The sequence below is a fragment of the Scyliorhinus torazame genome, chromosome 7 (assembly GCF_047496885.1).
Source record: "Scyliorhinus torazame isolate Kashiwa2021f chromosome 7, sScyTor2.1, whole genome shotgun sequence".
Lineage (NCBI taxonomy): Eukaryota > Metazoa > Chordata > Chondrichthyes > Carcharhiniformes > Scyliorhinidae > Scyliorhinus > Scyliorhinus torazame.
The window spans coordinates 297,384,515-297,406,815 of record NC_092713.1 but is presented as its reverse complement, the minus strand read 5'-3'; the positions used below and the strand labels follow the sequence as shown (position 1 = coordinate 297,406,815).

The window sequence follows — 22,301 nt, the reverse complement described above, 5'->3', positions numbered from 1 at the left end:
CTTCAACCTGCATGCAGTCTGCCCTGGCCCCCCTAGCCAAACCCGCACCCTTACTACGTTTGCTGTCCAGTAGTAGTGTAGAAGAATTTGACAGTGACAGACCCCCTGAGCAGCGCCCTTTTTGCAGGACAGATTTACGGATCCTGGAGTTCTTGCCCACTGTAATTGATAATATGGAAAAATGTGTCATTTGAAACATGGAAGTCTGGCAATACCTGATTTAAGAAACATGAGAGAATGTAGGGAAAGATCCCACGAAGGGTTGACAGCAGCTGCAAAGAGCAGGATTATAACATGTAGATTCTTTCTCCCAAAAAGGATTTTTGTTTGAAGCTAAAAACGATGGTTCACACCTTCATTGAAATTAACTATCTTAGTAAGCAGCTGGAAAGGAAAGGATGAGGTTCAGTTGAATTTAGTGACAATTCTAGGTGTGAAATTCTGCTAACACCAAGTAAATTAAAGAAAACTGGAGACTATCAGTCTACGAGAAACATAATTTGGAGCCAAAATCAAAGTCAAAATTATGAGCTGAGGACACAATTGGAAAGTAAAACTATAGAAAAGCCAGGAACCAAAATTCACACCCCTCTTGAAACCAAAGCATTTTTGAATATCACAAAGGAACTTTGAACATCACAAAGGAAACAATATAATCAGAGACCTGAGAGGTGAGGTCATGTCAAAATGAATACTTAGTTGTATTAGAATGGTTAGATCAAAGATACTTTTTACAATCAAAGTGAAATAAAAGTTACTTTACAATAAAGTCATAAAAACTTAATAACTGTTAAAAAGAGAATATAAACAGAGAGACCAGAGCAGGAACCACCAGAACTCAGAGAGAGGGAGAGAGGCGGAGAAGCAGAGAAGGAACAAGAGAATCAAGCAGAGTCAGCTTACAGTCAGCTCGGTCATGGGAAAGATAAGACATAGCAGCCGAGCTAAAACAGCTAATACATCTAAGGAAGACTAGAATTTAAAGAGGAGGCAGAGTCAGCTCAGAGTCAACTCAGAAACAGCTAGCAGAGCCAGCTCTCACAGCTCGGTACATGGGAAAGATAGAACATAGCAACCGAGTTCACCAGCGAATACATCTAAAGAAAACCAGATTTTAAAAAGAAGATTGATTGTCAGGTTGGGCCTGATGGTCCCTTCAACCAACCAGAAGGATCCAGAAGCAAGACCTTTTTACATTTCTGTAAAGACAGTGATTGCATCTTTTAAAAAGAAAAAAAAAGAAAATAACTTAAAAGTTTTAACCTGAAACAGTGGTTATTAGCCTACTTTACTTACTTAGCAATGCAGGACCCAGGATATCAATGATACTAAGGGGTAAGTGGGTAAAATTCTTCTGTGAAGGTATGGGTTATACCGGGGGATAACTTGAAAATATAGTTTGACCTGAATAGCACCCACTGAAGCTCGCATCAGAGTCGGGGAGTGAGAATCCCTGTTCCCCATTTAGAATATCAACCCTTTTTGGTATAGGGGAAATTCTAAGAATAGTGGTGAGTTTTCAACAACACCACCCACATGAAGGTTGAGAGCAGATTGCCTACCCTGGCGATAAAGGATTTGGGAAGGAAGATCTTCCAAGGAAGGAAGATCTTTGGGAGCGATCTGAACACAAATAGGAATGTTGGCAGGAGGTTCATCTTTATCATCTGCACTCTCCCCACCTCCACAGGTCCCTCTTCACCTCCTCCACTGGGCTAGATAGGTTCCACTTGTGAAGCCAGGTGCAGTTGTGGGCTATCTGGATCCCCAAGTATCTAAACTTGGTTTGGGCCAGTTTGAACAGCAGCGCTCCCAGTTCTGCTCCTCCCCTTTGGGGTATTACCAGGAAGATTTCACTCTTACTCAGGTTCAATTTGTATACCGAGATGGCCCCGAACTTCCTCAGGAGTTCCATTATCTTTCCCATGCTGTACAGGGGGTTCAAGATGTAGAGCAGCAGGTCCTCTGCATAGAGAGAGACTCTGTACTCCCTGTCTTCTCCCTGAATACCCGCCCACCTCTTCGCTGATCTGAATGCAATAGCCAGTGGCTCAAATGCCAGAGCGAAATACACGGGGTCAATGGAGCAAACCCACGCAGACACGGGAGAACGTGCAGACTCCCCACAGACAGTGACCCAGGCCAGGAATCGGACCCTGGTCCCTAGTGCTGTGAAGCAACAGTGCTAATCACTGTGCTACCTTGCTGGCCATTCATATATATTGTACCGTTCATATATATCCATGACCTCGTGCCATCCACCTCAATTCTTGACCTGCCGTTCCTTTGAGGGGATCATGGTTATGGGGAGAAGGCAGGAGAATGGGGATGAGAAAAGATCAGCCATGATTGAATGGCAGAGCAGACTCGATGGGCCGAGTGGCCTAATTCTGCTCCGATGTCATATGGTCTTGTGGTCTTATGAATGAATATGTTTGCCAGTGCAGCCTCGATTGCAGTCTCCATCGCCGACATTAGGTCCTCTTTTACTGCCCTCTTATGTTTCTGAAATTCTGTTGAGATGAACTCTATCAGCCTCTCCATTCAAGCCTGAGATGGCGTTGACAACTCTGCTGGGTCCGCCATGTTTGGATTTGTGTTGCCACACGGTTCCACTGGTGGTTTGCTGGCATCCCAGGCCTGTCGAGTTATTGATGAGGGTCAGATTTTTGAGGTTTGTTTCCAGGTTTGGTTTGAATTTGGATTTGGATTTGTTTATTGTCATATGTACCGAGGTACAGTGAAAAGTATTTTTCTGCGTGCAGCTCAAACAGATCATTTAGTACATGAAAAGAAAATACGTAATAGGGCAACACAAGGACACAATGTAAATACATAGATACCGGGTGAAGCATACAAGAGGGTAGTACTAATCAGATCAGTTCACCAGTGGGTCGTCTAGGAGTCTGGTGACAGCGGGAAAGAAGCTGTTATTGAATCTGTTCATGCGTGTTCTCAGACTTTTGCATCTCCTGCCCAATAGAAGAAGTTGGAAGAGTGAGTAAGCCGGGTGGGAGGGGTCTTCCATTATGCTGCCCGCTTTCCGAAGGTAGCGGGAGTTGTAGACAGAGTCAATGGTTGGGAGGTGGGTTTGCATGATGGACCTGGCGGTGTTCATGACTCTCTGAAGTTTCTTACGATCTTGGGCCGAGCAGTTGCCATACCAGGCTATGATGCTGCCAGATAGGATGCTTTCTATGGTGCACCTGTAAAAGTTGGTAAGAATGTGCATGGTAGATGGATTGGATATGCTAAATTATCCCTAGGTGGGGTTACAGGGATGGAGTAGGGGATTAGGCCAAGGTTAGGGTGCTCTTTCAGAGGGTCGGTGCAGTCTTGATGGGCCGAATAGCCTCCTTCTCCACTGCAGGGATTTTATGATTCTATGATTAGTACAGGGCAATCATTTCTGGCCTTGCCAGTGATGACCATCTCCCATCAATATTTTCAGAAAAAACCTCCAGCACCAATGCTGTGATTGCTTTGTAAATGTACCCTATCTGCTATTGAATGTTTAGGATGCAAGTGGCTAACATTATCTTATTGTGGATATATTGCGGGAAGGTTACATTGTTCGTGAATTAATTTAATTCTAAATTAAGTTTGATGGGCCTTGAAAATCTTTCAGTGGCAGTGAGTCATTTTGTTCATGTCACCCTTGATAAGGCTGGAATGAAACCGGACGGATCATCCGGCATCGGCCGTCAAGAAACTCACAGACTCGTCAAGAAACAGCCTGCCAAATCCTTTCAACGCATCAATGGCAGAGGGTAAGAAAGGGAGAGACTGCTAGTCAGCCATGCCTGATGCAGAGTGACATCTCTATAGCTAAAAGCCTCTGGCAACAGGCTTGTGACCTGTTCCACGAAAAACCTCACTGTGGGAACTGATGAAAGCCTGTCTTGGGCACCACTAAGTGCAGGATGAGCAACAACAACAGCAGGGAGAACTTCTTTGCCGTTCTTCACGGGATCTGTGGCAGCCATCCGTGTGTCCTTGGTTTAATATAATAATGTTATCAGTGTCGCGAGTAGTTTACATTAACAATGAAAACACAGGAAACCCACACAGATACGAGGAGAACATGCAGACTCCGCACAGACATTCACCGAAGACAGAAATCAAACCTGCGTCCCTGGCTCTGTGAAGCAACAGTGCTAACCACTGTGCTACCGTGCAGCCTGCAGGGATATCATGGTTGTGTTGTACTTCATCGACTGACCACTGGGATTCTCACTAGTATATAAGTGAATGTTAGAGTCAGGTGACCCCTCAGACTGGCTGGAGGAAGCTGGAAGAGAGAGGTTGCCAGACATCTTACTGTTATTCATTCGTTGTTTTGTACAAAGTTTATCCACAGTTAATGTTAATAAATCATTTATAGCTTTAGCTACAAGTGTTCTGGTAACATAAATCAGGCCATCCAACAAGAACATTACACCACCTAATGTCTCACCCTAAAGACGGCAACTTACTCACTCACTCAGTTGCACTGAAGTGTCGGTGTGAATTATATGAAGTGAGACCATAAACTCTCGATCTTCCTGACTCGGAGATGAGCATTCCAGTGCTAACCTAAGCCTAAGACCTCCATATTTGTCTATTTTGTGACCCAATATCGCTACAACTGCAGCTCACACAATTTGACTTCACATAGGCACGTGGTTATATCTGGCAATTATGCGAGAATATGCAAGAAGTCGCAGATTGGAGTTGGCCTCTGTGCTAATAAACCCACAGCTGATTCAGAAAAATCTGCAATCATTTCAGCAAATGAGTCTGTATTTGAAAGATCCTTCTCTATGGCACCCTTCCATTTTTCAGCTAAACTAATTACACAAGACTGCAATGAATGCAACAGGAAGTAAAGTATTTTTTTTCCTTTAAAAAAAATAAATTTAGAGTACCCAATTCATTTTTTCCAATTAAGGGACAATTTAGCGTGGCCAATCCACCTAGCCTGCACATCTTTGGGTCCTGGGGGCAAAACCCATGCAAACACGGGGAGAATGTAAAAGCTCCACACGGACAGTGACCCAGAGCCGGGATCGAACCTGGGACCTCGGCGCCGTGAGGCAGCAGGGCTAACCCACTGCTGCCCTAGGAAGTAAGGTATTGGCAGGAGTTCAAAGAATGGAAATGTTGTTGCGAAGAACATTAAGGGCCTTTGCAAAGTGACAAAACCTGAACGTGTGAAATAGCATTATTTTGTGCAATTGTGCAACAGCTACAGCTGGATAGCAATTGGCACATAAACAAGGCATATGAAGTATTGATGAATTGTGTGTGCATGACATGACATTAAATTTACCAAGACTTTTGTGCCTTTTACAATAAAAATGACTCTTACCATTAACTGCGAGCCTGTACACAATGTGAATTTTTAACATGGATCTGTTAAATACAAGGCACGTCCACCTTCTGTTATGCTGTCCAATTTTCGGAATAAACAGTGACAGGCTGTACTTTCCCTCTCCAGAGAGATTAAATGTTTTTTCTTTAACAAGAATATTCCTGCCATTATCCATCCAAACGAGCCTTGTTGAGTTACTGACTTGAGAAATGGAACATGCAAGACTGACACTGTCTCCTTCAGTCAAAGGGTGAGAGGGGATTGCTGACACTGGAACAAAAGAAAGTTGTATTTACAGTAATGAAAGATTTTACAATATTTTAGCCATACAATTTTCACTTTACCTCATTTAAAGAATGTTTCATAGCTCTAAAGCAATGAGATATTGGGAATTTGTAATTTTGTGGCCCTGGACCTCAACAGTGCAGCCTTTAGCACCTACTTGCAATCAGTTCAAAATCTAACATTGTAGAATGGAAACACTGCTGACCACAATTGCAGGCTGCAGCTATCAATGCTACAGTTTCACAGAGTTGAAGAATTTCAATCCAATTCATGTGACCGTACAGCATAGGGCAAATCTGCTCTGTTCTAAGGTGTAAATTTCCCAGTCCTGTCCACCACGGGAATTATCATGGGCGGGATGGACAATTTGATGGACCTTTGAAAGGCCTGTTAACCTCGGGCGGGAATTTTCACTCTCGGGGTGGACAGGAAAAGAAAGCCCAGTCTCTTTGTTTCCAAGAAATTCACTTGGTAGTTGAGGATGGGCAGGTTCAGTTCATCACATTGCTATGCCAAGATAGATCCTTTAGTCTGTTTCCTAAATAATTCCAGAATTGTTCCCTTCATTTCAAATAAGCAGATTGTAGATGTGGGTCTTTGAAGGTCTGGTTAATGTGATCTCATTGCTCTTACGACATATAAAAGTGTGTTTGAGCGTGGGTGGTTTAACTCTTACGGGCACCAATTTCATTTGTCTGAAGCTGCCTTATGGATGCAATTCTCTCAAAACATTTATACTTTCATTTGAGGTGAGTTTTTCAGGGAGTTTCCACCACTATTCAAATGACACTTAGTCACTTTTTGGGCCCTGGGGAATTTCTCACTGGTTTAGCCCATTTTAGCACTGGGGAGCTGAACTCAGAGATCAGGCCACCATTTCAAAAGGGTGCCCCGATCTCCAAATGATCTTGTGTGTCCCCCACACTCCCCACCCATAGGCAATTACACCCCCCACACATGGGCACTACCCCCAAAGTGAGGACACCCATAATAATAATAATCTTTTATTGTCACAAGTATGAAGTTACAGTGAAAAGCCCCTAGTCGCCACATTTCGGCACCTGTTCGGGTAAGCTGGTACGGGAATTGAACCCGCGATGCTGGCCTTGTTCGACATCTCAAACCAACTATCTAGCTCACTGAGCTAAACCAGCCCCTGATTGGCCACGCCCTTTGTGGATGGATCCTGACTGTGATGTCTCGCCGGACTTGGGTGAATTCCACGAGGCATGCAAACGTCTGCAAAGCCCACAAGAGGGCTCTCCCGGCATTCACCAGCCGCACCGCGCACGGGCAAGAGTGCAACGCAGCTGGTGGATCATGACCTAGGTTCCTTCTCTTCCTAATTCCAGTTGGATTTTGGATCTGTTCACCATGACATTTTGACAAGAAAAGGATGCAAAGTGCGGGGGAGATTTTAAGAAAAGGGAAAAAAGGCAACATTTGATCATGATACCAACATAAAGATATACATCAAAACAAAGAATCCACAAATGGAAAGGGAAAATAAAAAATTCAAAGTGAATGAAAAAAATCAATCTGTGTTTAACCAATTTCAAAGGTTGATAGCATTCAACATGACTCTCTAGCCAACTTTTGTTGAGAGAAGGGCTCATACAACTGCTGTAATATAATAAACTATAGGATTTCCCATTTATGGAATGCCTGCTTACCAGCAATTAGCAGCCTCAATTGCCATATGCAAAGAGTTGATTATTGATTAAGGCAGCAAATGTATTCTGAGGTGTAGTTTCTGAATTGCTAACTGAAGCTAAGGGCTGGATGTTACCAGCCCTCTGAGGATGGGTTGGAGGCAGAGGAAGGAAGCTGTCAAAATCGAAGACTGGTCCCGTGACCCTCGGCCCCACTTACCTCATTGTGCTGGTGCACAAACATCGCTGCATCCTCCTCCCCCAGGCGCAGCACCAGCAGAAGCCTCTGTTCTGGTGGAGCTGCCAAGCTGCTATGATCAGCCAGTAGTTCTTGGAAGGGGTTGGTGGTGGCCAAGGCAGCCCCAGTGACAGCCAAGCTGCCACTGGCAAGATGCAGCCTGGGTCCCACTGACTGCTGCATTGGGGCCGTGTCCACACATTTGAGGCCTTGTTGGAATGCACACTGTCACAAATAATTTTGGTTCTCAGTTTGTTTTTGTCGTGTAATTCTATGAATCACATTTTAGGAAGTGTGTTAGGACCTTTGAGAGGATGACAAAGACATTTACCATGATGGAATAAAAGAGTTCAGTTACTAAGAAAGCAGAGAAACTAGGTTTTCCCTCTTTCAGAGAAGTTTGAATACAGGTCGGTCGAAATTCTGAGTGGTTTACAGTAAATCAGAGGAAACATTTTTTCATTGACAGGAGGGTCGCTAATCAGAGCTCAGATTTAAAGTCAATGGATTGTTTTGCTCTGGAAGTTGTGATGATCTGGAATATACTGCCTGAAAAGTTGGGGGGAAACAGATTTAGTAAAACTTTCAAAAGGGTGTTCTATGGGAAATAATTTGTAAGCAAAGATCTGCAGGGTTAGTGGGAAAAAGCAGAGCAATGAGATTAATTGGCTACCTTCCAACCCCTCAGCAGAGCCCCAGTAGACATAGTGTGCTCTGCTGTAAGATTCTGTTGTAAATCAGTGTAAGTACAGACTAGAAACAGGGAGTAGGCACAAAGCTGCGAATCTTACTAATTCCTTCTTATGCAGGTACCTTCCACCCCCACCCTGCCCCTGACATTCTAGAACTGCATTTCTAGAAGATGCCCTAGAATAGGTTTCAAATATATATTAAAAATTATGCTTTACAGATAAAGACTTTTTTTAAATGCACAATTTAAACAATTTTGACATTTAAATGAACTTGGTCACAACAGTATGTGAAATCAGAAATTAAAAATATTAGAACAGAGGGCATGTTGGATTCTAAAGCTGAATGAAAAGGCCAGCACACCGGAGTGCATTGTCACTTGTGTAATTCCATGTGTGGCTGCTTTTATCTATGTTCAAATATTAGGAATATATGTATTTCATATATTCACTAACTCAGGCCTATGTCAATTACTCTGTGGTTGAAATTCCATGCGATCCCACAAACACTAGTGTCAACTGCTGTTCAGTTGTCGGAAATGCCCTGAGTCAGAAGGCTCTATCTGAATAGCTTCTCCTGCACCTGGGCGCACAAACCAATGTTGACACTCCAGTGCTTACTGAGGGAGAGCTGCACTGTCAGAGGTTCCATCATTTAGATGAGGCATTGAAATGAGGCCACAGTCTAGCTGGACTGGTGGACCTAAAGAAACCCGTGACACTATTTCAAAGAAGCAGAGAGGAGTTGTCCCCAGTGTACTGGCCAATATTTAGACCACAATCAACATCATAAAAAGTTCTAACTCTATCTCGAAGCCACCGACCTCGAGGCCACATCGGACGCCAGGAAGATTGCACTATTCCTCTCCACAGCCGGAGACCACGCCATCCACATCTACAACTCCCTTACATTCGCTGAAGGCGAAGGCAAGACAAAATTTAAAACAGTCCTGCTGAAGTTCGACAGCCACTGCGACATTGAGGTGAATGAGAGGTTTGAACGGTACGTTTTCCAGCAGAGGCTTCAGGGTAAGGGTGAACCTTTTCAATCCTTTCTGACCCACCTCCGCATCCTCGCGCAGTCATGTAACTATGATTCGACCACTGATTCCATGATCCGGGATCAGATCGTTTTCGGGGTCCACTCCGATTCCCTTCGCCAGCAGCTCATGAAAGTCAAGCAGCTCACCCTCATCATCGGCATCGAAACATTGGTTCTCCACGAACATGCTAACAATCGGTACTCCCACATCAGGGCTGCAGAAACGGCAACGCTAACCTCCCACGAGGCGGAACGGATGCAGGCCATCGCACAAATGCAGGGCCTAAGTATTGACGAGAGTGGCCATTTCGCGCGCTTGTCCCGGGCCACTGCGCATGTGCGCCACGACCGAGCGGACGGCGAGACCGACGACCAGACTGCGCAGGTGCGTACATCGTTCGACCGCACTGCGCATGCGCGATGGCGCACGGAACGCGCTGACGTAATGACGTGTCCGAATTGTGGCTCCGCCCATTTAAAGCAGCAATGTCCAGCACAATCACAACGGTGTCTACAGTGTGGCAAGCTTGGCCACTACGCAGTCCTTTGCAGATCTGCTCCACTGCCAGCATCCAGCGATCCCAGCCACGGCGCAGAAGCGTCCTTTCAATACAGCAGGCCATGCCAAACTCCGACCCCAGCAGCCCAACAGATCCTGATGCTGAGTGCCTCAAATCACCAGAACGGGTGGGCATCATTATGAAGCATGAGCTGCCTTTCTCCAAGACAGTGAAGCACCTCCCGATCCTTAGCGTTGATCCCGACGACGAGTGGTGTGCTGTCCTCACAGTCAACAAGGCTCGCATCCGGTTAAAACTGGACACCGGCGCATCAGCGAACCTCATCTCAAAATCCGATCTCGACACCATCCACGTCAGACCAAGCATTCTTCCACCGGCCTGCCAGCTCCTTGACTACAATGGCAATGCCATAGCTGCCAGTGGCTCATGCCAACTCGGAGCTTCCAATAAGTCATTTAAAGCGACACTGTGATTTGAGATTGTGGGACCTGACAGAGCATCCCTGCTCGGTGCTCGGGCCTGCAAACCCCTGAACCTGGTTCAGCGAGTCCACACCATGTCACCCTCCCGGGCGACGGCCTCACCTGATGAGACCATCCAGGCTGAAATTGATGACATCATCACGCAGTACCACAGCGTGTTCGACGGAATGGGCACACTCCCATACCGATACAGAGTCCTGCTCAAACCAAACGCCACCCCTGTGATCCACGCACCACGTCGGGTGCCGGCACCCCTCAAGGACCGCCTGAAGCAGCAGTTACAGCACCTCCAGGACCAGGGCATCATATCAAAGGTCACAGAACCCACGGACTGGGTCAGCTCCATGGTCTGCGTCAAGAAGCCATCAGGGAAGCTTCGAATCTTCATCGACCCCAAGGATCTAAACCGCAACACCATGAGAGAACATTACCCGATCCCAAAACGAGAAGAGTTGACCAACGAGATGGATCATGCCAAATTCTTTACGAAGCTGGACACCTCCAAGGAGTTCTGGCAAATACAGCTGGATGCATCCAGTCGCAAGCTGTGCAAATTCAATACCCCGTTCGGTCGCTACTACTACACCGGATGCCTTTTGGCATCATCTCTGCCTCAGAGGTATTTCACCGTATCATGGAACAGATGCTGGAGGGAATCGAGGGGGTGCGCGTGTATGTTGACAATGTCATAATCTGGTCCACAACTCCTCAAGAACACATCGATCGCCTCAAGCAGATATTCCACAGAATCCATGAGCATGGCCTCCGACTCAACAGAGCCAAGTGCTTGTTCGGTCAATCAGAAATCAAATTCCTTGGTGACCACATCTCACAGCAAGGCGTGCGACCAGATGCTGACAAGGTCTCGGCGATCAATGCCATGAAGACCCCAGAGGACAAGAAGGCGGTACTCCGCTTCCTAGGGATGGTCAACATCCTCGGGAGGTTCATTCCCAACATAGCATCCAACACCACAGCCCCCCGCCATCTCATCAAAAAGTCGACGGAATTCCAGTGGCTGCCCGCTCATGAGAACGAATGGCGTGAGCTGAGGGCAAAACTCACCACAGCCCCGGTTCTGGCGTTCTTCGACCCTACCAAGGAGACCAAAATATCCACTGACGCGAGCCAGGACGATATTGGGGTGGTGCTCCTCCAACGGGATGACTCCTCCTCATGGGCCCCAGTTGCGTATGCCTCCAGTGCCATGATGCCCACTGAGCAACGCTACGCTCAGATTGAGAAGGGATACCTGGGCCTCCTAACGGGAATCGACAAATTTCACAACTATGTGTATGGCCTCCCAAAATTCACAGTTGAGACGGACCACAGGCCATTAGTCCACATAATCCAGAAGGATTTAAATGACATAATGCCTCAGTTACAACGTATCCTTCTCAAGCTACGCCGCTACGACTTTGAACTTGTCTACACGCCAGGCAAAGAACTCATTGTTGCAGATGCCCTTTCCAGGTCTATCACCACACCATGTGAACAAACTGACTTTGTCTGCCAAATCGATGTGCAGGTGCAATTGTGTGCCTCCAACCTTCCGGCCTCTGATGAGAATGTCATCCAAATTGGTGAGGAAACAGCCAAGGATCCTCTGCTGCAGCGTGTGATACAGCACCTCACGAATGGCTGGCAGAAGGGACAGTGTCCCCAGTTTTACAACGTCAAGGACGACCTGATGGTGGTGGACGGCATCCTCATAAAGCTCGATAGGATTGTGATTCCGCAGAGCATGCGAGCTATGGTGCTCGGCGAACTCCATGAGGGTCACCTGGGGGTCGAGAAATGTGGCACAGAGCTCGGGAGGCAGTCTATTGGCCGGGCATCAGCCAGGGCGTTGCCAACACCGTCCTCAACTGCCCCACATGTAAGAAATTTCAGCCAGCTCAACCCAAAGAAACTCTGCAGCAACATGACCTCCCCATCGTCCAAAGTCGATGCCGACCTTATCCACGCATAGGGGCGTGACTATGTCCTCCTGGTCGACTACTTTTCAAATTACCCAGAAGTGGTGAAACTGTCCGACCTATACAACTTCCGTCACGTAACCTCCAGCCCCCACTACCCGCAGTCAAACGGGAAGGCCGAAAAAGGGGTCCATATCGTCAAGAGATTACTATGCAAGGCTGCAGACTCAGGCTCCGACTTCAATCTTGCGCTGCTGACATACAGAGCAACCCCGCTGTCCACTGGGTTGTCTCCCGTGCAGATGCTCATGAATCGCACTCTGCGAACCACAGTTCCAGCCATCCATGTTCCAGACCCTAACCACCTCACGGTCATACAAAAGATGCAGCAGTCTCCTGCCCAACAGAAATCAGCATACGATGCTCATGCCACGGATCTCCCCGAGCTGGTCCCAACTGATCGTGTTCGTGTGCAGTTGCCTGACGGCGGCTGGTCCGCCACAGCTGTGGTGGTCAAGTAAGTGGCCCCGAGATCGTTCCTCGTCCACATGGCTGATGGCTCCTTCCTACGATGCAACAGATGGGCGCTGCGCAGAGTTCCACGCCCGCCACCTAACCATGATGTTCCGCCTCACACAATGCTTCCTCCGGATGTGCCCTACCACGAGGCCACCGATCTACCAGCAATCCTGCCGACCTCTGCGACCACCGCATTGGTGGCAATCCCGTCTATCCAAGTGCAGGCGGCCCTTGATCCATCCTTGAGGCGGTCAACCAGAATTTGTCGCCCGCCACAAAGAATAAACTTATAGACTGAACTTTTGCACAATTTTGTTACCTTATCGTTTTGACCTCTGTAAATATCATTTTTACCATTTCATCTGCCCTATATCTGCACTAGCGACACCTTCAAAGAACAAAGAACAAAGAAATGTACAGCACAGGAACAGGCCCTTCGGCCCTCCAAGCCCGTGCCGACCATACTGCCCGACTAAACTACAATCTTCTACACTTCCTGGGTCCGTATCCTTCTATTCCCATCCTATTCATATATTTGTCAAGATGCCCCTTAAATGTCCCTATCGTCCCTGCCTCCACTACCTCCTCCGGTAGTGAGTTCCAGGCACCCACTACCCTCTGCGTAAAAAACTTGCCTCGTACATCTACTCTAAACTTTGCCCCTCTCACCTTAAACCTATGCCCCCTAGTAATTGACCCCTCTACCCTGGGGAAAAGCCTCTGACTATCCACTCTGTCTATGCCCCTCATAATTTTGTATACCTCTATCAGGTCGCCCCTCAACCTCCTTCGTTCCAGTGAGAACAAACCGAGTTTATTCAATCGCTCCTCATAGCTTATGCCCTCCATACCAGGCAACATTCTGGTAAATCTCTTCTGCACCCTCTCTAAAGCCTCCACATCCTTCTGGTAGTGTGGCGACCAGAATTGAACACTATACTCCAAGTGTGGCCTAACTAAGGTTCTATACAGCTGCAACATGACTTGCCAATTCTTATACTCAATGCCCCGGCCAATGAAGGCAAGCATGCCGTATGCCTTCTTGACTACCTTCTCCACCTGTGTAGCCCCTTTCAGTGATCTGTGGACCTGTACTCCTAGATCTCTTTGACTTTCAATACTCCTGAGGGTTCTACCATTCACTGTATATTCCCTACCTGCATTAGCCCTTCCAAAATGCATTACCTCACATTTGTCCAGGTTAAACTCCATCTGCCATCTCTCCGCCCAAGTCTCCAGACAATCTAAATCCTGCTGTATCCTCAGACAGTCCTCATCGCTATCCGCAATTCCACCAACCTTTGTGTCGTCTATGTACATAAGTTCATTTTAGCACATTCTGTACATAGCCACACACATATACACATCCACACGCACATGCACCTTAATATTTATTATCTAAACACAAACAATAAAAAAAAGGGGGTGAGATGTCATAATATACATCTATGTATATAATGGAGTGCAGACAGGTAGTGATTGACACACAGGAGGACCAGTAAGCACACAGAACAGAGCAGCCAATCACCAGACAGGATACGACCACTATAAAGCCAGAGGGCACTAGGTTTCCCGCTCTCGGGATCCAGCCTCTGAGACAGTCAGATTTCGTGAGCTGGCCAGTGAAAACACCATGTGGTAGCTAGTAAGTCTGGTTAGGCTAGTATCAGGTCTCCAGTCAAATCAGCATAGTGTCAACCCACAGTTGAACATGTATAATAGTTTGGATGTTAAATAAAATCGTGTTGCATCTTATCAAGTGTTGGAGGTCTGTCTCTCGCTACACTGCATCAAGTGCAGTCCACATCGACCCAGCCTACCCAACACATCACTACCGTGTTGCCCGTCGGTGTGAGGTGACTTGAATGGGAAATTACGTTGACAAGCGACGGGAAGCGAGAATCCCTTCTCTAGCAAACTGCACGCCACTGAGAACCACGAGGTTGGGGAATCAGAGAATCCAGCCCGTGATTTTTATCACATTCCTGATTGTGAAGGTTTGCACTAATTGGCTTTCACGCTTCCTGCATCACAGAAATTACTTGCCTTCCAAGAGAACTTGATTGGCTGTAACGCACTTTAAACATTCAGTGGTCTTAAAAGTGTTCTATAATTGCAAATCTTTCTTCTCCTGCTATAACTAATAAGATCCCAGGAGCATTCCCCCGAAACAACAGAAATGCCCATTCTGCTATTTCCATGGGGCTTTATTCTGCCAATCCCCCACCAGAGATACCTGAGAAAACTGAGGGAACCTGTGAATAATTTCATCCCCATAGCCTTTAAATTCTTGCACATACCTTGCATGGTTATCAATTCAATTTTCACCAGGTGCATTGTGTCCATGGTACATTCATAATTTCCTGCATCTTCAAATTGCGCTGGAGAAATTTGTAGAGGAAAGCTCATCCCATCAAAGTTTTTCAGGCGGATTCGATTCTGAATGTCTAAGTTATTTGTATTCCTTTCATCCTTCTTGTCAGCTGATGATACAAGCCTTATTCGTGCTATCTGACTGTCGTTTCTCCAATACCACGTGGACACATTTTGCTTGGACTTAGATTTACAACTCAGGTCAATTAAACCATGGTCAAATATTGGCCAGTAACTTGTATACTGCTTACCAAATCCAGCTGAAGTAAAGAGATAGATAAGGAATGATAGAAACAAGGATCTTGGGGGCAGCAATCACCAGTTATCATTACCATGTAAACAACACCATTGTTTCAAGGATGTCTCAAAAAATCATAGATAGGAGGGATGGAACACCTGGTGAAACAACCAAGATAAGTTAGAAGGAACAAGTGCAAATGGCAAGAGAAGAGAGGGAACCAGTCCACAATAGGCTTGGGCCTTGATCTCTGTCCATTGTAAAGATTTTGGCTCATTAAATGATGGCATTAATTTCAGGGCCATTACATGGCCTAACGCAAAAAAATACATGACATGCAGAATCCTATAAGGCACCCGTTAGTGAGCATAGGATCAAACGTTTTCCTGAGCCAACACTTAGAAAGAGCAATAGCTCGGATAGCAGAAGACATACTCTGTAAACAGTTGTAAAGGGAAGCATTATAGATGTAACTAATAACATTGCACACAGAGACTCTGCATCTCACTTATCTATTTGTTCATCTTACCCTGGCCTGGTAGACTAATCCATCTTATCTTCCAAAACAGAACCTCATCTGAAACAACCATCAGATTGGTATTTCAACGAACTCCAAAAACAGAATGAAACATTAATCACTACCCTGCGCACCAAAAGAACATTAGCATGAACAACATCACCAGCTCCAACTGCAGGACCAACATCACCACCAAGACCAGCTCCAACTGCAGAACCAACATCACGACCAACAGCAGCTCAAACTGCAGGACCAACGTCACCATCAAGACCAGCTCCAACTGCAGGATCAACGTCACCACCAAGACCCGTTCCAACAGTAGGACCAATATCACCACCAAGACCAGTTGCAACTGCAGGACCATCACCACCAAGCCCAGCATGAACTGCAGGACCAACATCACCACCAAGGTCAGTTCCAACAGCAGGACCAATATCACCACCAAGACCAGCGCCAACTGCAGGACCAATGTCACCAGCAAGACCAGTATCAACTTCAGGACCAACATCACCACCAAGACCAGCTCCAACTGCAGAACCAACATCACCAAAGGACCAGCTCCAAATGCAGGACCAATGTCACCATCAAGACCAGCATCAACTGCAGGACCAACATCCCCACCAAGAACAGCACTAACTGCAGGACCAACATCACCACCAAGACCAACTCATTTTATTTCATTTCACTTCATTTCAACTCCAACAGCAGACTAACGATACTACCAAGACCAGCTCCAACAGCAGGACTAACATCATCCAAACCAGCGCCAACTGTAGGACTAACATCACCACCAAGACCAGCTCCAACCGCAGAACCAACATCACTACCAAGAACAGCGCCAACTGCAGGACCAACAATACCACCAAGACCAGCATCAACTGCCTGACCAATGTCACCACCAAGACCGGCTCCAACTGTAGGACCAACATCACCACCAAGACCAGCATCAACTGCCTGACTAACATCACCACCAAGACCAGCATCAACTGCAGAACCAACATCACGACCAACAGCAGCTCAAACTGCAGGACCAACATCACCATCAAGACCAGCTCCAACTGCAGAACCAACATCACGACCAACACCAGCTCCAACAGCAGGATCAACGTCACCACCAAGACCCGTTCCAACAGTAGGACCAATATCACCACCAAGACCAGTTGCAACTGCAGGACCATCACCACCAAGCCCAGCATGAACTGCAGGACCAACATCACCACCAAGGTCAGTTCCAACAGCAGGACCAATGTCACCACCAAGACCAGCTCCAACTGCAGGACCAACATCACCACCAAGACCAGCTCCAACTGCCTGACCAATGTCACCACCAAGACCAGCACCAACTGCAGGACCAACATCACCACCAAGACCAGCATCAACTGCCTGACCAATGTTACCACCAAGACCAGCTCCAACTGCAGGACCAACATCACCACCAAGACCAGCGCCAATGGCAGGACCATCATCACCACCAAGACTAGCATCAACTGCAGGACCAATATCACCACCAAGACCAGCGCCAATGGCAGGACTAACGATACCACCAAGGCCAGCACCAACTGCAGAACCAACATTACCACCAAGACCAGCTGCAACTGGAGGACTAACGATACCACCAAGACCAACGCCAACAGCAGGACCAACATCACCACCAAGACCAGCATCAACTGCAGGACCAACATCACCACCAAGACCAGCTCCAACTGCAGGACCAACATCACCACCAAGACCAGCTCAAACTGCAGGACCAATGTCACCACCTAGACCAGCATCAACTGCAGGACCAACATCACCACCAAGACCAGCTCCAACTGCAGGACCAATGTCACCACCAAGACTAGCATCAACTGCAGGACCAACATCACCACCAAGACCAGCTCCAACTGCAGGACCAACATCACCACCAAGACCAGCTCAAACTGCAGGACCAATGTCACCACCTCGACCAGCATCAACTGCAGGACCAACATCACCACCAAGACCAGCTCAAACTGCAGGACCAATGTCACCACCTAGACCAGCATCAACTGCAGGACCAACATCACCAAGACCAGCTCAAACTGCAGAATCAACATCACCACCAAGACAAGCACCAACTGCAGAACCAACATCACCACCAAGACCAGCACCAAATGCAGGACCAATGTCACTACCAAGACCAGCACCAACTGTAGTACCAACATCACCACCAAGACCAGCTCCAACTGCAGGGCCAACATCATCATCAAGACCAGCACCAACTGCAGAACCAACATCACCACCGAAACCAGCACCAACTGCAGGACTAACGATACCACCAAGACCAGCTCCAACTGCAGGACTAACGATACCACCAAGACCAGCACCAACTGCAGAACCAACATTACCACCAAGACCAGCTGCAACTGGAGGACTAACGATACCACCAAGACCAACACCAACAGCAGGACCAACATCACCACCAAGACCAGCACCAACTGCAGGACCAACATCACCACCAAGACCAGCATCAACTGCCTGACCAATGTTACCACCAAGACCGGCTCCAACTGCAGGGCCAACATCATCACCAAGACCAGAACCAACAGCAGGATCAACATCATCACCAAGATCAGCGCCAACAGCAGAACCAACATCACCACCAAGACCAGTGCCAACTGCAGCACCAATGTCACCACCAAGACCAGCACACCAGATTGGCACTTATATTAGCACCAGAACCAGCAAAAGCATGGAGATGAGAATTAACATCAATAGCAGAATAAACACCAAAGGCCGACACCAGCATCAGCACATCAACACCAGAACAAACATCAGCATCAACTCCAACATCACCAGAATTATCACCACCCCCAGCACAGTAGCAGTAACTTCATTCTGCTCTTCCTGTTATCCTGTAATTTGTCAGGTGGAAGACCATTCAGCCCATTCAAACCTCCTGCCATAAAAGCTGAATCCAGATTGGTCTGTACTAAGCAACATTTCTGAACCAATCACAGAAGGAAAAACTGCAGGTGGGGTTATATAAGTTTGTTTGTTGGTTTTGGCATGTATGTCATATTGTGACCATGCTCACTTAAAGTAAGTTTCTGAAACTCATTGATGCAATGATATATCAATAATCAATATTTACTGCAAGGAAAACTTTGTACTTACAGTGACTCAAGTATAATTCTATAGGAATAGACAGAACAGTTCTTCCATTATCTTGTATTTCACATGCATATCGTTCAACATCCTCGTCTTGCACATCCTGCACTATCAGATAGACAGTGTTATTCAGTTGGATCTGATCAGTGTTGTTTCTCCGATTTTGCGGAGAAAATTCTCTGGTTTTCCATTGAAGACTGACAGTCTCTGAGAGTCTGGAGATGGTACAGCTGAGAGAGGTATCACCACCTTTCCACTGGTACCGGGGATCTCGCTCAACTGCATATGGAAAAGATGAAAAAGGCACAGGGAACAATATAGCAAAAAGGGACAGGAATCAATTAGAATTACAGCCAGTGATGTTGATATTAGGTTTATTGCTTAATATGTTAATCTTATCTAATCTTGGTTAAATAATGAATACTTTATAATAGCAAAGGAAAATAATGCCTCAGAAAGACTCTGCAGCTCATCTGGCCGGGCCCACACATTGATGCCTCTTACCTACACACTCTCTCAATTATCAATCCAATTCTTCCTTGATGTTAGATGTGCAGCCCATTATCGACAGAGACTCATTATATATCATGCAGAATCTGATCTAAACACATGTAATTTGAAGCTCCAACAAATAATATGAATTCATCATACCTACCCGAAAAAGGTATTTTAATACAGCGCTCAGTCAATGGTGCAAATGTTTCTTGTGTCAATATTTCCAGAAATAATGGGCAGAACCTTAGTTTTTAAATGAGGGACCAAACAATTTCCAGGTCCAAACTCTGATGGTTTATGAGGGATGCTTCGTATAGAGGGAGAGCTGCCCAGTATAGTGGATGAGCTGTCCAGTATAGCGGATGAGCTTCCCAGTACAGCGGGTGAGCTTCCCAGTACAGCAGGAGAGCTGCCCAGTATAGCGAGTGAGCTGCACAGGATAGCGGGTGAGCTGCCCAGTCCAGCAGGAGAGTTGCCTAGTATAGCGGGAGAGCGGCCCAGTATAGCAGGAGAGCTGCCCAGTACAGCGGGAGAGCTGCCCAGTACAGTAAGAGAGGGCCCAGTATAGCGGGAGGGCTGCCCAGTATAGCAGGTGAGCTGCCCAGTATAGTGAGAGAGCTGCCCAGTATAGTGAGAGAGCTGCCCAGTCTGGGGCTGGTTTAGCACAGTGGGCTAAACAGCTGGCTTATAATGCAGAACAAGGCCAGCAGCGCGGGTTCAAATCCCATACCGGCCTCCCCGAACAGGTGCCGGAATGTGGCAACCAGGGGCTTTTCACAGGAACGTCTTCGAAGCCTACTTGTGACAATAAGCGATTATCCTTATTATTATTATAGCGGGAGAGCTGCACAGACAGGAGGCCCAAGTTTTGTGCAGCAGGCAGCAACACTGGGAGGAGTGGGTGCTGCTTTGGTAGAAGGGAGTCCATGAGGGTGACTCAAAGTGGAAGTACCCACTGAAGATGTTAAAAAAAAGGTTAAATAAACTATGCCCATTGCTGCCAGACCAGCATTGTGCCCTTCCGCACGATGGCCTGCGGACATCCTCCTCTGACACCCATGGCCCTGGGGCAGAGGTAGGAGGGGTGCGTCATGGGGGTTAAGGGGAAATAAAGGAGGGCTCAGTGTGGTGGCCTGCCACATCTTGACAGCTTCATCTAAATACTGCAAGAATTGTGGCTCGTTGTGTGAATATTTTAAATTATTGACACCTTTGATCTTGAACACATGCACTTTCAGGTATATAATCCCGTGACAATATGAAATAAATCTTTAATTTCTCACATGACTTTACATGCCTTGGTAGAAATCAAACTGGCATCTGAAACTATTGTTTTGGCAGGAATTCACTCAAAGTAGGATGTGAACTAAACATTGGAATGGTGATGTGTTTATATCAAAATATTAACAGCTACATTTTTTGCCTAGCCTTAAAGAAGAACCTAAAATCAAAAATTCTGAAGACAGATATAGATAGTATCCAAACACCTTAATGATTGTTAAGGCTATCAGTGTTAGAGACAGTGGACCTCTGTAAAGATTGGCTGGCAACAGGGAATAACAGAAGGAAACGTGGAAATATGGAAACGCTATTATTGTATATTAATGGCTAAAGGCTGTCGTGTCCAGTTCTCGTACCATATTCTACCCACCTTTGATAGCAAATATTTCATACTGTTTCAGTACTTTCTCCTTGGGTTCTGTCTGTCTGCAGGTAAACAGTCCTGCTGCTGCAAATGCAGCATTTTCAATTTTAAGGTCGAGCGAGGCATTTATCTGGTGCCATTTTGTTCCATTGTTCTTCATATATTCACTGTCCCACTCAGCCCTCCAGCCTTGTTTTTCTGCCTTCATTTTGACCAATGTGCTTGTGTTGAATTCCCCACAGTGTGGAGTCCAATCCCATAAAATGGTGCCTTGGGCAGGAATATCCGATCCATTAAGAACAAGGTCCATTTTTTCCACTGGTAGGTAAATCGTGATAGGATCTTCTGAGAGAAAGGAAAATACTTTAGGGGATGCAATTTACTCACAGAACAAATCATTTATTAAAACTACAATTTGAGGAAAAATCAAAACTAATAAAAGGTTTCAGTTAGTCCAATGCTTTTTAACTGATCGGAACTGATTTTCTGTGTCCTTAAGTTTGAATGGAGCCGCAAAATCATTCATTGATGTAACAAATTGTCAGCACAGTCTTTCAGTTGGAATACAGAAAGGGATTTGCAAAAATCACAGAGTTATTACCGCATTTGGCTCATTGAGTTTGCACTGGCTCTCGTGATGAGCAATCTATCTAGTGCCTTCGCCCCATAGCCCTTCACATTCTTTATTTTTGTCTAATAATCAAATTCCCCAATTGAATCTGCCACATTCTCAGGCAGTGCATTCCAGATCATAAACAATTGCTGAGAAAAAAGATTTCTCCTCATATCTCCATTGCCACTTTTGCCAATTATCTGAAATCTGTGCTCTCTTTTTCAATTCTTCCAAAATGGGGGCAGCTTTTCATATCGAAGGTACGATTCTCCGGAAAGATTTCGATGTGTAGTAGCGAGCGTGAATTGCCGTGAGCTTCCCAGGGCTCGGCCCAGCGAGGCCGGCAGCACTATTCAACGTTAATTGGTCCACTTAATCAACACAGTGTCTATTTTAAACACACAAGATGACAGTGCGTAACCAACACTCTCCACTCTGAACCCCAAGTGAATGTTTGTGGATTTCTCTTCAGAATTGCCTCAGATGATTGTCATGTAAGAGTTTCCAAACTCCACTCCCAAAAACACACTTTAAAATCTTCTCACAATAATATCTTCCCCCAGCAGTTTGCATTCCAACACCCAGGTTTTC

General features: G+C 46.3%; 1 protein-coding gene across 1 annotated transcript in view; it reads right to left on the bottom strand.

Annotated features, from left to right (window-relative positions):
• The window catches only part of LOC140427403 (uncharacterized), a 34,549-nt gene extending 18,805 nt beyond the window's left edge, over positions 1-15,744 (bottom strand). Inside the window, exons 1-3 of the mRNA XM_072512938.1 lie at positions 15,642-15,744; positions 15,001-15,333; positions 5,351-5,623 (exon numbers count right to left, since the gene is read on the bottom strand). Of these exons, the coding sequence (XP_072369039.1) occupies positions 5,351-5,623; positions 15,001-15,333; positions 15,642-15,744 (709 nt within the window). The remainder of the gene's footprint in view (positions 1-5,350; positions 5,624-15,000; positions 15,334-15,641) is intronic.
• Positions 15,745-22,301: the final 6,557 nt, after the last annotated feature.